The sequence below is a fragment of the Amborella trichopoda genome, chromosome 12, assembly GCF_054954075.1.
Source record: "Amborella trichopoda isolate Santa Cruz 75 chromosome 12, AtrichopodaSantaCruz75HAP2 v2.0, whole genome shotgun sequence".
NCBI lineage: Eukaryota > Viridiplantae > Streptophyta > Magnoliopsida > Amborellales > Amborellaceae > Amborella > Amborella trichopoda.
The window spans coordinates 47,191,605-47,208,287 of record NC_142347.1 but is presented as its reverse complement, the minus strand read 5'-3'; the positions used below and the strand labels follow the sequence as shown (position 1 = coordinate 47,208,287).

At 34.8% G+C, this 16,683-nt stretch overlaps 1 protein-coding gene across 4 annotated transcripts; it reads left to right on the top strand.

Annotated features, from left to right (window-relative positions):
- Window positions 1-1,210: 1,210 nt before the first annotated feature.
- LOC18425502 (Protein kinase superfamily protein) lies at window positions 1,211-16,612 on the top strand. Of its 4 annotated transcripts, none has more exons than XM_088852959.1 (10): window positions 1,211-1,357; window positions 8,393-8,504; window positions 12,721-12,847; window positions 13,221-13,501; window positions 13,670-13,924; window positions 14,163-14,320; window positions 14,432-14,511; window positions 14,609-14,744; window positions 14,926-15,075; window positions 16,236-16,612. In XM_088852959.1, the coding sequence occupies exons 4-10, from the start codon at window positions 13,270-13,272 to the stop codon at window positions 16,377-16,379; spliced, it is 1,155 nt and encodes a 384-aa protein (XP_088709085.1). In that variant the 5' UTR covers window positions 1,211-1,357; window positions 8,393-8,504; window positions 12,721-12,847; window positions 13,221-13,269; the 3' UTR covers window positions 16,380-16,612. The 4 variants fall into 4 exon arrangements, with proteins under 4 accessions (XP_088709085.1, XP_020517710.1, XP_011629345.1 ...); XM_020662051.2 differs by having other exon boundaries at window positions 8,252-8,504; XM_011631043.3 differs by lacking the exons at window positions 1,211-1,357; window positions 8,393-8,504 and having other exon boundaries at window positions 12,429-12,847.
- Window positions 16,613-16,683: the final 71 nt, after the last annotated feature.

Below are 16,683 nucleotides of genomic sequence, written 5' to 3'. Positions count from 1 at the left end.
ATTCATACATCTTGATGTCGAGAAGATCAATTAGAAGGTCTTTCAACATTGAAACAACTTTTTTAGATGGATTTTTGAGGTGCATCTATGATTCTACATTTTAAAGTTGCAACCTTATATAAACTTTTCCCATATTTTTAAATTGTATAATCATATATTTTATACTTATATGTACCAGATCAGGCTAACCCCAACCCAGACCTAAACCCAGACCCTACTCGACCCGATAAGGTCCAAGCCAGATCAGGACCTGGTCCTATCTCGAATAAGGTTCAAATCATTTGAACCCAGGCCCAACCCACCAAGTCCAACACCCATACACAATCTTAGTGGGTGGGTCAGCCCGACTCAATTGCCACCCCTAGTTTAGAGTTGCGACTTGACCAAGTGCAATAAAGTTGCAGCCCCACATAGGCTACACATCCATCATCCAATTTCAGTGGTTCGTGCATAGGAAATAATATTAATAATAATAAAATAAATATTCTAAAAAGAAACAATTTATATAAGGGTGAGGTCCTAAACGATCAAATTAACGTGCGCATCAAATATTCACTAGAATTTGTTTGATGCTGAAAAGCCTTCAATTTGATCATCTCATCCCCAAAATCTATGGATCTGAGAAAATATATATTTCAAGTAATGAAAATAATGCATCTTGTAATGTTAATTTTCAAAAAAATTAATCTTTAATTTTTAAAATTTTCAAGTACTCATACATCTATTTGATGTGCACTATTTTTTAATCTTTAAATTTAATAATTAGAGATGAAAATAAATATTTATGCCATCACAAATATTTTTTTTTACTGAAATTACATGTTTGGATACCTTTTAAAAGTTAGGGCATCGGCCTTATACAAACCACACCCCTAAAAACAACCAAGGAAAAAAAAGAGAGGAGAGAGAGTGTACCCTAGAGAACGATACATCACTTGTGTACAGTATCTCACCGACGCAGCCGCTGGCCCGTCTATTCGACGCGTTCGGTGCGAGTCTCCGATCTGCAAATGGGTTTTTGTTTATTAATATGTGTTAATTTCGTCGTGATTTGTGCTTTTGTTTATTATTTTCCCTTAATTTGTCTTAAATTTTTATCATTTTTGCATCCGCCTCTTCAGGGCACGAAACCATATGACTGGTAACAAAGAAACTATATAAGAACATGAGAATGTCAGAAATTTTAGTAAACCGAAATGATTTCCTGCTCCCGCGGGAGCAGGAAAAGCCTGTACTTTCGGTCACTTGTATAAAAAGCCTATTTCCCCGCCATCCAAAGTCTAAAAAGCAAAGTAGGAATTTTATGACACTATTCGAGGTGTGCCTGCTCGTCCTTTTTTTGGGGTCGACAAAAGTGGTGAGTAATAACTCAACCTTAAAAGTAAAATTTATTTCATTTGTGGCCCACTTTGTCCTTCGATGCCCCTCAATAAATTTTTTTTTTTTTTGGGGCGTTAAGAATATTTTTATTGAAAATATGAAAAAGATACAAATACGGATATATCTTATTGTTGTCGTGTGAAATTGTTTTCAGCTAACTTTATGCATGTTTTATGTTTATCTTGTTGTAATTATGTATAAATTTGTTTTCAATTTACTCCAATTGTTGGAATAAGATCCGATAGTTTGTTATCTCTAAATACATGCAAATTGTATATTTGTAGAGGCAAAAAAACTCATCCTTAACAGGAGAAATCTTTAAGTGTCTCGATGTACATTAGCCTATGTTTGGAGATTCGCGATCGTTTGATTCTAAATGGAGAATTGATAACCCGAAAAAAAATGCCGTAAGTTGACACCAATTGTGTTTGGTAAGTTGTAAACAGTGTGCAATATTATTGTCAACTCACTCTCAAACTGTTCGATTAATAGATTGTTTAATATTTCTTAACACTCGAGGAAGCTCACCCTACCGCTTCCCTTCTTTGTGATACAATACAAATTATTTCAATTTCTTCACATCGCATCACATATTCTTCTTGGGGTTTTGGTTACCTCCTGAGCATACACCTAGTTCAAAGTTACAAAATCTAGTTACGTGTGTATACTGTTTGAATCAATCTTACCTCAAATTCGACTTTGGTTAACTCAGCTAAATCCGGATGGATTTGGGCAACTAGTGAATGGGCCCTAATAGGCCCTAAGAATAAAATCTTTTGTTAAAAAAATGTAAGGGATTGTATACAATGAGACTATTTACCTTTTGTACAGAGAGATCACAATTACTTACAATCATCCCAATATGAAATGTAGTAGCTTAGGTGTATCACAAAGTTTGAAAAAATTTCTTTTGGACTTTGAACTTGATCAATGAAATAAATGCAGCCACTCTGTCAAGATTAATTGTGATCACTTTGTATCAAAGGTAAATGGTCTCATTATATATTTTTCCAAAATAGAAAAATAATATCAAAGACAAGATTTACAGTTGAAGACTTTATTTGAAACAAAATTTAAAAAGAAGAAGATATAAAAAAAGGCACAAAGGAAAATTCACAAGCCGTAAAATCTAAATTGTGGCATAATTTTTATATATTGATTTCATATTTTTACTTAATTCTTATGAGATTTCATTTAAATGGCTTGAGTTGCAGCCTTGTACTCAGCTTGGCAAGGAGCCAAGTTCGGGTGGATGCAGCTGAGTTTTCAATCACTAATTTGAACTGGACACCCACTAGTTCACAACTACATTGGAAATGCTGTAACAGGCTAACCATTCTTTCGAGGTTTTTGGGGCCTTTTTATAAAAAAGCGATGATCTAATGCAACAGTTGTATCATAGTATAATGCAACGACACTTCTAGAAAATCATGTTTGTGGTATTTGTATGACCTCAAATTTTACACACACACTCTCTTCATCTCAAGAATCAATCCCTCTAAAAAAAACAATTCAATTTGTAGCCTAGATATGGTCAAAATGAGTTTCCTCCAAAAATAAATATAAACCATTCATTTTGTGTTTTTCAAGATCTTAGCCTTTATAACCTCAAATTAAATTTTTTTCATTTTTAACATTGTTCATCTAATGATAATAAAGCCATCCAAAAAAATTGAAAATGAAAAAATCCTTCTAAGGCCTAGATCTAAGCATCTTACTAAAATGAACGACCTATGTTAATTGGGCTAAAAAAATACATTCAAGATTGCATTTTCAATTTTTTATTTTTTGTGATTGTTCATTAGAATGAAAAGAGTGTATATTTCAAAATTTGGATCAAACAAATGGCTATAAGATGGTTTTTAAGGTTGTTGCATCATATTACTATACAACGGTTGCATGAAATCACTGCTCTTATTAAAATAATAAATCCTTGAAAATAGTGAGAGTCTGGCAAAACCAAGGTGTCCTAGGCCCGGACCTCTAACGTATCAGTTCGGAGTCGGCCACATGACTTTTAAGACACTTAGTAAGTAAATAAATACCTACTCCGCCTTTGCCGCTCGCATGCCCAAATGAAAAAGAGAAGAGTTGTGTTAAGTTGGGAGTCAAAATAAACTTTTGTCATATCTCTATCATGAATTATGATCCAATTTTATATGACGGAACATGATTCATATAACCAAGCCAAATAATTGAGATAAATGATAATGATGATGATTCAAAAACTAAATACTACAATAACATCTTCCTAAAAAGATAAATTCCATTATAAGATGTTCGGTTGAAGTACTTTCCCTTTTAGTTGAACCCAAGCGTGGGAACTCAAGCTCAATTAATATTAGTAACCTCATGTAGGGCTGGGAATTTATACGGACCCAACTCGAGACCCGACTATTCATCGGGTTCGGGTCAAGATATTCTAGACCCAGTCGGGTTTGGGTTTGGGTTTGGGTTTGGGTCCGGGTCCGGGTCCGGGTCCGGGTCCACATTCCCACCCCCTACCTCACGTAGGGGTATCATACGAATAATAGCATAAGCAACCTTTAATAAGCTGGCGTGCTTTCTCATCTTCTTCATGTCCTTTTCCTCGAGTCAATGAACCATGCAGTAACGTGATGGATCACGAAACATTTATTTAATAAATACTTGTAGTCCCAATAAACTCATTTGGTGTTGCAAAAGGTAGAATCAATCGTTTCCCTTTAACAGTGTGTACTATATATGGTTATGGGGTGTTTGATAGAGCACATCCCCATAAACTCATTTGGTGTTGCAAAAAGTAGAATCAATCGTTTCTCTTTAACAGCAACAGTGTGTACTATATATGGTTATGGGGCGTTTGATAGAGCACACCCCATAAAAAAATAAAATTCGTGCTTAACTTTCCAAAAAAAATAAACTAACATGTATTGTATGACGTACGGTCCGCTGTGCACATCTACAACACAGTCTTGACCATATATGGTGCATATTGACCATGCTCATCTAGATTCAGTTTCTTTCAACTGTTTGTGTCGAGATTTGTTTTACTGCTATCATTTAGGTAATATACATGTGAGCACTTCCTTTTCTCACTGATTTTATATGTCTATAATTTATTGGGAAAATATAATTTAAGGGGTCAAAACTTCTTACAAAATTATTGAGGGGCAAAATATCCCAATCCGTATCAGTAGGTTTATCTTTTAACTTTTATTTTATTCAAGTACCTCTTTAAAAAATATATCTGAAAATAAATCAATGGATCAATGCATGAGTCTCGTGGTGAACATTTTCTCAAAGGAAGAGTACACTATTTTCTTAAGACCTACATTTGAATAAATCAAGATCGACAGCAATAGTGATCATGGATTATTAATAGTCCCAAGAGTCATAGTCCTACTGCCCTTTTCGAGAATCGTTTCTCCTAGTCTTGGTTAAATGAACTCCAAAATAAACCTAGCCCTATTACATTTTGTCAAATAGTTTTAAAATTAGGCAACAGATGGCCCACAAACCACTTTTGAGTGTTCTAAAAGTAATAATAATAAATAAATAAAACTAAGTGTCAGCAATGCCATCTTTGACAACATAGAAAATTTACATTCAGAACCAAAATTTATTGGTTCGGTCCTTCAAAAGACAAGTAGTCAGATTTCATCACATAAATCATAATAATTTTGTAGGTCAAATGCGATTAGATTGATACTAAATTGAGTTAAATCTCTGGGGAGAACAAGGCAAAAAAAATTGAAGACTATGGAAGATGTTAGGGGCTTACTTTTTTAATGCTATTTCAATGCAATTCATTGAGAAAATGATTGCGTGGTCCCCATGGATCACATGTTTGTTGTAGGGCAAGCACCTAATCAGGGGGATTTGATGGACACTAGAACTCCCTAATTGTGTTCATGACACAATCATCGATTGAGAATAATGGACTTGGATATCAAAAAGTGCCCCATATCAAAATTTGCTCGAAGACTGATTCTAGACCATCCATTAAAATACAGGGAAAAGGATCCCGAAATCTTTTTTCTCTTTTTTGTGGTTTGATCTTGAGATGCTTCAAATGTATTTTCGAAAATTGTTTCAGTCCCCCCTAACTAGGTGTTTTGGCAGCAGGATTTTGCCCCACTTAACCAACATAAACACCCAAAACTTAGAGCTTAATTTTTAATGGACAATATATATGTCAGATTTGCACCATTGAGGAGCTCCAAATCTACTATGAAGGGGTGAAATTGGATTTTGTACCTTTTAGGAGCTTCAAATCTGGTTTTTTTTTTTTAGGGCTAATAGGTTTTGTAGGTGCTTTGGAGAGGCATGAGTTCTTAATCCCTCAAAAATGTGTTATATGTATTATTTTTAGGACTTGGGACTTTCTTCTTTTTCATACCTATATATCTTGTACCTATATACCTATATATCTTGTACCTATATATCTCGAGGTTGAGACGATCAATTAGAGGATTTTTCAGCATCAAAATCATATTTCACATTGGGTTTTTAAGATGCCTTTTACTTTTATAGTATAAGGTTGATGCCCTATATAAAATTTTTCCTTAGAAGTAATTGTACTTCTTTTTTTATATTTTCTTTTAAAAATTAATAGCCTGCATATCTAGACATAAAAATTCTATCTCTCGGACAAATCTTTGAAAGGGGTGGGAGCTATATTGTACACTTACACCCTCAGGTGGAACACTTACTTGGGAAGATTTATTTGATCCAAAATTTTGGAAACCCCTTAAAATTCACATAATGATTATGTTTAGAATAAAAAAATGAATTTTGAGTTTTTTAACACTTAAATAGCGCACTTCAAAAAATGGATTTTCTATTCAATCTTAAATAATTATTTTATTCAAGCTCATAGAGAATGTGATTTGGAAATTTTTTGATATTGAGTGCATCATACGGGTTGAGAACATCCCCAAAGTTTGGGCTCCAAATCATACTCTAAAGTTCTGTTTTTCCCGAGGGAGTAAATCGACAGTCTCCCTTGAGAGTGCGAGATCTTTTGGCTCTTTGAAATATGGGAACCGGAAAAAAAAAACACATTAACAATTTAAGAGATGAGCATTAAATCAGTATATTACACTCTAAAATTAAAATAAAATACAACAAAGAGCAAAAAAACCTAGACCTTACAGACATATAGCATGGTTATTGGGACTAGATTGGACCAATTGGTCTAACCAATTAGATAGCTGATTTGCTCCTTAGCCAATTTGGTCCAACGTAAAAAAATGGGTTTAATCTAAAACTAACCAAAACTAACCAAAACTAATGTTTAATCAATCCTGGCTTGTCCGATCAACTGAGAGGGCTCATTATATTGAATAAATAAAGTTGGGCAAATTTTCATAATCATTATCATCGAGTCTTTTCTCAATTATTAAAGGTCGGCTGCATGAATCCTATTTTATTATTCTACCATGTCAAAGGTCATATCATAACCCTCAATCAGACCATATGTCACCATATCTTTTATCACTACTTCTATTCATGTTTTTTTTAACATTCTCATTGTTTTTTTAGAACCTTTCACTTAAACCAATTCGTCTCTCCTAACCATTATTGTATTTGGTCTGCATTACATATGGCTAGCCTACTTAAGTTCCCTCTTATGTATTCATTTTGAATTCGGTCCTTTATTGTCTTGCCACTCATGCATATTAACATATTGATCTTAATCACACTCAACCTATAGATATGTTGTTTCGTAACTGTCCAACATTTCGTCTATAAAGTATGGCCAGTATTGCAGTCGTCTCGTAAAACTTTCCTTTTAATTTTATTGGTATATGCAACATTCACATAAAACTTCGGATGCACATCTCCACTTTGTCCACCTAGCTCACCCAGCTCTAATTCTATGTACAATATCATCTTCAATCTCTCCATTATCTTAGATTATTATTGTAAGATATTGAAAATAATATCTTTCAAGTAATTTTTTTTTTATCAATCTTAACTAACTCGTTTTACGGTTATTATTGAAATTACATTCCATATATTCTTAATCCCGCTTATTTTAAAATCTTTATCCTTCCGATGTTCTAACTTTATGTTGACATGGACTCTAGTCTCATCAATCAAAACCATATTATCTGTGAATAACATGCAACGTCGTACCTCATCATGTTTTATAATATATTCAATATTTTTAAACTATCACTCACCTTCTGAACCAACTATTTCAATCGAATAGCTAAACCAATTTTTATTAGACCAATCGACTCACTGGTTAGGTGGTTGTTCCGATCTTGATACCACTAATTTGGAGAGCCATACATATGAGTTGATTCTTGACATCAAAAAACTCGGACACGCTCAATCGAGTCTTCCTTTTGGGCCGTTGATTATGACTCGGAAAATCCTCCATCTAGTCGATTCCACATTATGTCCATCTCGTTATGCCTTTTGGAGAAATGACAGTTACACCTGATTCTTTTCCCCAAATGACATATTCCACTCTCCTTTTTATGAAATGACACCAATTGCCTTTATTGTCACCCATGTAAAAAGTTCCTCGATATAAAATGCCAATTGGAGCAGTTTAACAGTAACAACAGGCCTTAAAGTGGTTTTAGTGGGGCCCACCCCTCTATCACTATTTATTTTCCTTTTTTTTAATTATTAATTTTCATTGCTGTGTATTTTTCTCTGCTATGATGAAAAAAACCTTATCTTAGGTTTTAATGGAGCAGTTGCTTGAGAAATGGCGTTTTTATCAATAAAACAAGCTTTTAAAAAAAGCGAGGGTGCCCACTTTCCTAGCTTAAAGCTGCTACATCTGAGCTCCATTTCTTGCCCTACCTATGAACTTTCATGAAAATCTCTGTGACTCAAGGTCTATTTTGCATGTGATTTTGATTTCTAGGAGTTTTTACCAATCTGGGTTTATTGGGTTTGAGCCATCAAACCTTTTATTCTTCTTTGAAGAGATGGAGTGAAGGCATCTGGGTCTGTGGAATTGGACAAGGGGATTGCAGGGTTTTTAATGGATGGTTTTGAGTTGCAGATGCATTGCAACAGAGAAGAGTTACGTTTGAACAGTGGTGTGGACAAATAAGTTAAAAAATTTGCAGAGATACAGAGGAGGCAGGCCTAGAAGAAGGCTTATTTACAGAAAGGTATGAAAATTCAGTTTCAATTTTTATGTCAATTTCGCTGTCTCATTTCTAGAAAAGGAAAGGAAACTGTGAGTGCTTTAATGGAGTTTGGTTTGGGAGGGGGGATGGTTTTTACTCTCTTTAATGACTAGAGTACCCAAGATCTTAGGAAATAAAATTACCAAAATGCCCAAATTTTTGCAATGGGTTTTCTACTTTATTTGAAAAGTAGGGTGGAGAATAGTTATCCTAGACATGAAGGATATTTTTGATAATTTTTAATTTTTAATATTTTTTATTTTTAAAAAGTGTGTAGGGCCATTTGGTAATTTTTGCGGTGAAAAATGAAATTGAAGGCTATCTTTTATGAAAGAACCGATACATCCAATTTTTTTATTTTTTTATTTTGTTTTGGAGGGCAACTAATTTTATCTATATTTATAATATTTTATCTAAAATTAATTTATTTTAGAGTGATATTATTTTGTTAATTGTTTGATTCAAACTTTGTATTATGTATGATATTGTTTAACCATTTAATTTTTGAAAAATTGTTTCATGAGTCAACGGCGCAAGAACCCCCTGACTTACAAATGTCCTTCCTAAAGATGGACTTTATCTAAATTGTATTGTCAATAAATAAGATATGGACGATGCATAAAAAATATTAAAAAATGATATTTTTAATTTTAAAAGTTTATTTTTTATTTCATATTTATGATCATCTCGGCCAAGATGATGAAAAGAAAATTAGAAAAAAAATCATCTAAAATAAATTTTAGTGGGGGCTGCATATGTACATATGAGTCGGCAACTCATAGAAACCCGTCCTTAAATTTTTGGTGATTTCCAACAATTTTTCACTGTTTCTTTTTAAAAACATGTGATTTTGGCAAATTACTAACTTTTGAAATATGTAAACATCTATGTAAAATTGCTTGTAATTCATATGAAATAAGTTATGATGAACTGCCAAACTACATCAGAATTAAGTTCATCTAAACTGTGAATTATTACTGTGATAACGAGGACACCCAAACAAACGCTTAAAATACATCCAAAACTTGTTAATTATGTAGCTAGAGGATGAATACATATTTTACTGTAACAAAAATGACTTTTATAAGTGTCTACCACCATCCAAGCAATTGATGGACTGTAATGGAGAGAGTGGTGGAGCCACCATTCATTTGAAGGTCATGTGGATCGTTATATTGGACCATCTATACAAAACTGTAGTGAAACATGCCTTGGTACTGTAAGCAGTCGTTTAGAAATTACTGAGCCGCATTAGAATCGCCCAAGTGAGTTTGGATATGGTAGCCTACTAGAGGGATCTATCCTTTGGGCAAGACTTTCGAGCTTAGGATTCTTACTGTAATTTTCCTGAAAGAAATTAGTGGAGGCGGGCCTCAGACTCACTATCTGACTCGGCCATTTCTCTTGTTCACTTGGGCTCAAAATTCTTGAGAGTCGAATCCCCAATCTGCATTTTCAAACACTGGTTGTGGACTATGAAACGTATTTGGTATGTCACTTATGCTCCAATTTGAGCAATATTTTAAAAGTAAGGAGTATGCTTAGAAGTTAGAATCTCCTAATCTGATTAGTAAGCGAGCCATGGTAGTAAGCGAGCCAAGAATGTAGGCCCATGTAAACCCTTTGTCTACGACACTAGGAACCCCAGATATTAGGATCTTATTCGATATCGTTTACATAGTTGAGTAAATATATAATAAATGAATACAATCATAAATCAATGCAAGAAAAAAAAAATTAAAAGCACATTACATTAGTGATAAGATTTTACATGGTTCACCCCGTAGGGTTATGTCTACAGTCTCAACAAGTCGCAATTTATTATTTTAGTAAAGATTATAGCTTTGGGTTACAAGAGGTATACTTTTATCTAAACATTGGTAAAAACTTCATTGATTTTATCTTCTAGATCCGCTCTCCCTACCGAGCAACATCATCCATCAACCTCATATTTCCCAACGCTTGACACTATTGGAGGGAGAACCTTGTGAGCAACAGGACACTTTCACTCGAGTAGTTGAAACTATCAACCCAAAACTTCATGGGAAGTAGGCTATATCTCTCTCTTTTAGATTCCTTGTCATGAACCCAAAAGGTAGCCCAAAGGTGGTGCGTAATATCATATCCTTGACATCCTTATATGGAGACCACTAGGGTCTTTTCGTCCAGCCCGTTAACTCTCTTTTTTTTTTTTGTATGAAAGAAATACAAAAAAAAACTCCAAGACTATACTTTCTATACAACTTATTCCAACCTATCATTGTTTTCCCCAAAATATACTTTCTATACAAATACCCCCCAACCTAAAAATAATAATAATAAAAGACCTAAACTACCCTCTTCCTCCTTTATTTTTACCTTACTCACGCCTCTCTCTCATCTATCCCACCACAATAGGGCTATGGCGCTATGTAAGTATGGTCCGGCAGTAGAATGCTCTGGAGTCACAAGGCTCCGACATTGTGAAAGTGCGGTCCTACAGTAGAACACTCTGGAGTCACAGGGCTTTGGCACTATGTAATTGCGGCCTGGCAGAAAAACTTCTGGAGTCATAAGGCTCCGCCAATTGTAAAGGGCGATCTGGCATTAGATATTTCTGGAGTTACATGGCTCCGACACTATGTAAGTGCAGTCCGACATTAGATATTTTTGGAGTTACAGGGCTCTAACACTATGTAAGTGCAGTCCAATAGTAAAAATTCTGGAGTTACAGCAATTCGGCAGTTACAAAGGGTGGTCCGGCAGTAGATGTTACTGGATTGTAGGGTCTCTAACACTATGTAAAGGTGGTCCAGCAGTACTCAGTTTCGGTCCTGTAGTTGTCTTTGGGCATCAGCACTTAAGTTTATGGAATAATAGGTCTCGGAATTCAATGGTGTGCTCGGACAATGTGCTACTAGGTCCAAAAGTCAATCTGGCCAAAATGAATTTTGTGTATGGGAAACATTTCGGCCTAAAAAAATGAACTTTTTTTCCTTGGGGGGTTATTTGCATAGAAAGTTTGTTTTTGGAAAAAAAAGTAAAAGAAAAAAGTTAGGTTAGGGGTAAGTTCCATAGAAAGTATGGTCTTGGGGTTTTGTTTTGTTTATTTTTTTTTTTTTTTTTTTTTGCTAAAATTTTTTATAATTTTTTCAGTAGAAAATTTCATAAATTTTCTACAATTTTTTTTATAATTAGGTATTCTAAAACATAAATTCATGGAGTGAAGGGAAATTGCACATGAATAAAATATACATTAAAAAATAACCCAAAGACTTATGCCACCTGCTCTTCACATCTCTTGCTAAGCAAACTTGCATTTGCCTTCCAATAATAAATGGGTTTGTATTTTTAGAGGTGGGTTAGTCAATGAGAAGGTTTTTCAGGGTTATGTAAGGTTGCAATTTTATATAGGAACTTTTGTACAAGTGATTACAATTAATCTTGGTCATCAGATGTGAAATTGGGTGGTAGCATTTATTTCATTAATCACGTTCAAAGTTTTTTTTTTTTTTTCGAACTTTATGACACACCCAAGCTATCAGATTGTACATCGGATGGTTGTAAATAATTGTGACATCTATATATTAAAGATAAATGGTCTCATTGTATATAATTCTATTTTATATTATAGTCGTAAGATTAAGCTAAAAAATATACTAGAAAAAAGTGTTATAAAGTTAGAAAATTTTTAATTAATTATCTCAGCCTCAAGATGTATAGATATTTTTTTAGAAAAAAGTTGAATCTTAAAGATATTGCATCTTAAAATTTTCAAGTATTTATAGATCTGCCGATTTGAGATCTTTTATGAACAGTATAAGGAAACAAAAGGTACGATTCTAGAGCTACTTCTTCCGAAATATAGGGACACGCCTTGTTTATACAGTATAAGTAGGCACCTTATTGAAACCTCCCCTTTGGGAAATTAATATTAATGGCATTATGGCAAATATGAAATAGTAGAGGTCTTCTTCATGGAATTATAAAAAGCATGTGGATGCATTTGTCATTTGAAGAAAGAGTGAGGCTGGCACGTTATCACTTTCTCTTTCCTCATTTGTGTGCTTACGCGGTGGTTGCTTCTATCTCTAGATTTATGAGGAATCACTTTCTCTCTCCTCTATTTGGGTTACACATATCTGGTTGTTGCTTCTCTCTCTAAGATTATGATTCGGGTTAACGGGGCCTCATTTAATGTGAACGCGCGGGTGAACAGAGACGAGAGACCACAAACGTCTTCGAGTTCAATTAGGCATTTGCCGGCAGGATATCGGAAAACTCAAAATCAACAACCCATCATCTTGTTTCCATCGAAATCTCTGTCTCCAGTTTCTCTCTCTAAGGTGTGCTACTTTTTTTTCCAAATCTCATGCACCACCTGAACATTTTGTCCTTTTTCTCTCCTACCTTCTCTCCTACCTTCTTTATCAACACGCCAACACGTAAAACTTGAATGAATGCGCCTCTCTCTCTCTCTCTTTTGCTTTCCATTGCCTAAGTAATTGGAGCTCTCTCTATTGCTTTCCATTGCTTAAGTAATTGGAGCTCTCTCTCTCTCTCTCTCTCTCTCTCTCACATTGCTTAAGTAACTGGATCTCTCTCTCTCCATTAGTTTCCATAACTTTAATGTCTTATCTCCCCTTCTCTAACCAGTGAATAGAGGCCTCTCTTCTCTAAACCAGTGAATAAAGGCCCCTCTCTCTCTGTGGCTAACAGAATCAGGTCGTAAGGGAGGAATGCAAGTGAAGCAAAACAAAGAAGCCCCATGAAAATGAGACACCTTTATCTGAGGAAAAATAGCTTTAAGCGCCTCTTCTCTGTTTCTATAGGCCGTAAAAGCACAGAGGAAGAAAACCCAACTGAAAATGGCTACTCCCCTGAAGCTGAGCAACCCAAATCCTTGGCCATTTCTTCCGTCACAGAGACTCCTAGTAAACCCACATGGAGATGCTTCTCTTATGAAGAAATTTCTGAAGCCAGCAATTTTTTTCATCCTGGTTAGTTCATGAATCCACATTTCATTAGGTTTGAATCTTTTGGGATTTAAGCTCTGTGGGTTATTTGGTTGAAGCCTTACTTTGCTTTTATTGGTGAAAATGTAGTCTATCTCTCTCTCTCTCTCTCTGATTGTTGATTCAAGCTCAATGTGGGTTTTGGATTATCAGATAACTTGGTGGGGAAGGGGGGGTATGCAGAGGTCTACAAAGGAGTTCTAAAAGATGGGCAAGTGATTGCTGTGAAAAGATTGACCAAAGCTTCGAGTGATGAACAAAAAGAGAAAGAGTTCTTAACAGAGCTTGGAACAATCGGCCACGTTCGCCACCCCAACGTTTCCTCTCTTATCGGTTGCTGCATCGACAATGGTCTCCATTTGATCTTTGAGTTCTCAGCTCATGGTTGTGTCTCTACTCTTCTCCATGGTAATTCAATTAAAACCCAAATTTTTCTTTTCATTTAAATGTCCTAATTAATAAATATTTTTGGGATCTTTTCTCTTTTTTTGAATATCAAATTCTTGGAATTTAATGTTTTTCCTTTGTATGGAAATGTCCTCATTACCAGATTTTTTATTTTTATTTTCCTTTCTCTGGTCAAGTACTTTAGACTCTGGACTGTCCAGTTGATAAAGAGTTAAAATGTGTGTGTTTTGGATCTTAGATGAAAATTTACCTGTGATGGAATGGAGGATAAGGTATAAGGTGGCTATAGGAACAGCGAGAGGCCTCCACTACTTGCACAAAGGTTGTCAGAGAAGAATAATACACAGAGATATCAAGGCTTCGAATGTTCTTCTCACAGCCGATTTTGAGCCACAAGTAATTGTTCATGTTCTTTTTGCTTTCCTTTTCCATAAATGAAGGCCCTGATTAAATCCAGATTAAGTCCAGTTTACTCATATTTCCTGTAAATGTTTTTGTGTATATTAGATTTCAGACTTCGGATTAGCGAAATGGCTCCCCTCTCAGTGGACCCATCATTCTGTTACTCCCATAGAAGGCACTTTTGGGTGAGATTTCAGTCTCAATTCCTCTGTTTTTCTGCAATTTTCTAAAGCTAAAAATGTTATGAGGTATATGACCAAGGCCCTCATGAACAATGTGCAGGTACTTAGCACCCGAGTATTTCATGCAAGGGATTGTGGATGAAAAGACCGATGTCTTTGCATACGGTGTGTTTCTATTGGAAGTCATCTCTGGTCGAAAACCTGTCAATGGGTCTCAGCTTAATTTACTTAACTGGGTAAATTTCTGTAACTTTTTCTCGTTTGCTGGACATTTTGGGGTACTCCAATTCTTGAGCTTTGAGTTTTACTGGTACAACCCTGTTTTGAAATTGGATAGATTCTATACTTTGCCCTTCTCTGTGAGAGGCTATTTCCCATTTTTTGGGTTTTTCTGAACTTTTAAATATTTTTTTACAGGCCAAGCCTTATTTGGAAGCTGGGGATATTCATAGTTTGGCAGATCCAAGGCTTCAAGGTCAATATGATGTTCAGCAATTGGAAATTGTGGTTCTAACTGCATCCTTGTGCATTAGGCCTTCTGCCATCTGGAGGCCATCCATGAGTGAGGTAATGATCTCCTTTTCTTCCTCTCCTTTGGTCATGCTATAGATATGAAATTGGGGTTTCCCATTATATTATTGAAATTAAAAAAATGCAAACTTTTGGCTAATTAAAGTACTAAACATTTTCATATTCACTAAACAGGTATTACTTTGTTTTATTTCAAGTCTGACTATAGTTTTTTCTAATGCTCTTATTTTATGTAGCATGAGTGTTATACATTTGATTTTAGAACATAACTGGTCTAGTCTGATATTTTATAAGGCTGATGAGGAAACAAGAAAATTCAACAAAAGAAAAAGGGTTTCTGGCTCTTGGGTTGGTGATTAAGTTGGCCCATATAACTCGAATCACAGCTACACTTCCAAACAAAAGAATAAAAGAATGATTAAAAAGGATTCTCATGACTTTCCATGTTTTTGATTGAGAGGTGGCATTTTCTTCTTAAAGGTGACCCTAGATATATGGTTCACAAAGTTTTGCCCATTGTTATACTCATTATTGATGTTCAAATCATATTGTTCCTTTGATGACTAACTCTCTTCTTTTTTTTTCTGAGGGAACTCTCCAAATTTTATTGTCTCAAAATCAATATGACTGTCCATTTTGAGACAACTCCTTGATTTTATCTTGGTCATTTTGGTTCTGTATGATTTCTATGTCTCATAGAATTTGGGGCATCATTATATTCAGAGCACAATAGTTCAATAGATCCACAGTGAATTTTGGGAAAATGAAGAACCTTTTGTTAATCGATATAGTATATATGAATTCAAAATGAATACAAGGCATGGTAGTTGACTTGTATGTGCTGTAGTTGAACCACCATCAGCAAGGAAAAGAGAAATAAAAAAGAGGAAATGATGCAACAGTTTCTGTTATTTAAATATAATCTCCATTGCACCTAACCAAAAATGTAGAATCTACAAACTATTTGATTATATATAAATTTATATAACTTACCTGTATATATATATATATATATATATATTAGTATTTGTATATGCAAGTTTTGTGTGTATCTTTGTATTAATGGGGGAGTGTGTTTGCATGCATATATATGTTCACCTGCTTTTGTGTGTGTGTGGGAGAGAGAGAGAGAGAGAGAGAGAGTTTGGATGGCTTCTAAGGACTTAATCGATCGTTTAAATCATTTCTCATTACAGGTATTGCAATTGTTGTTGGAAGGTGAGATTCATGAAAGTTGGAAGATGCCTGAGCCAGAGCAAGAGGATGACTTTTGGGGATTTGACGATCTCGAATGTGACAGTCCCTTCTTGACTCCACCTCGCACTCCAACAAGTAGCTGAGAGAAAATTTACCTTATATCAATTTCTCACCTGTGTATAAAATAGTCCTGTCTCTTTCATTCCCCCTTGTTCTCCCATTGTTTTTTGTCATTTACAATGGGACTGTTTGGATCTCCCCTACATTGGTCCAACTTAAAGCCTCAAACCTAATATTTTCTAAAATTTCAGTCCCAAAACACTATTATACCATGTATCTGTACATAGAATGAATGTGATTCCATCACCTTAATCAACCCGCGCTTCTTTTCTTTTTGCACTAAGACTACTTTTTTTAATCTGTTGAGATGGACAAGTATTGATTTAT

Coding starts and splice junctions, on each gene's coding strand:
- LOC18425502 (XM_088852959.1), top strand. CDS start 13,270: ATGAAAATGAGACACCTTTATCTGAGGAAAAATAGCTTTAAGCGCCTC. Junction 13,502..13,669: donor CAGCAATTTTTTTCATCCTG/GTTAGTTCATGA, acceptor TTGGATTATCAG/ATAACTTGGTGGGGAAGGGG. Junction 14,321..14,431: donor CAGCCGATTTTGAGCCACAA/GTAATTGTTCAT, acceptor TGTGTATATTAG/ATTTCAGACTTCGGATTAGC.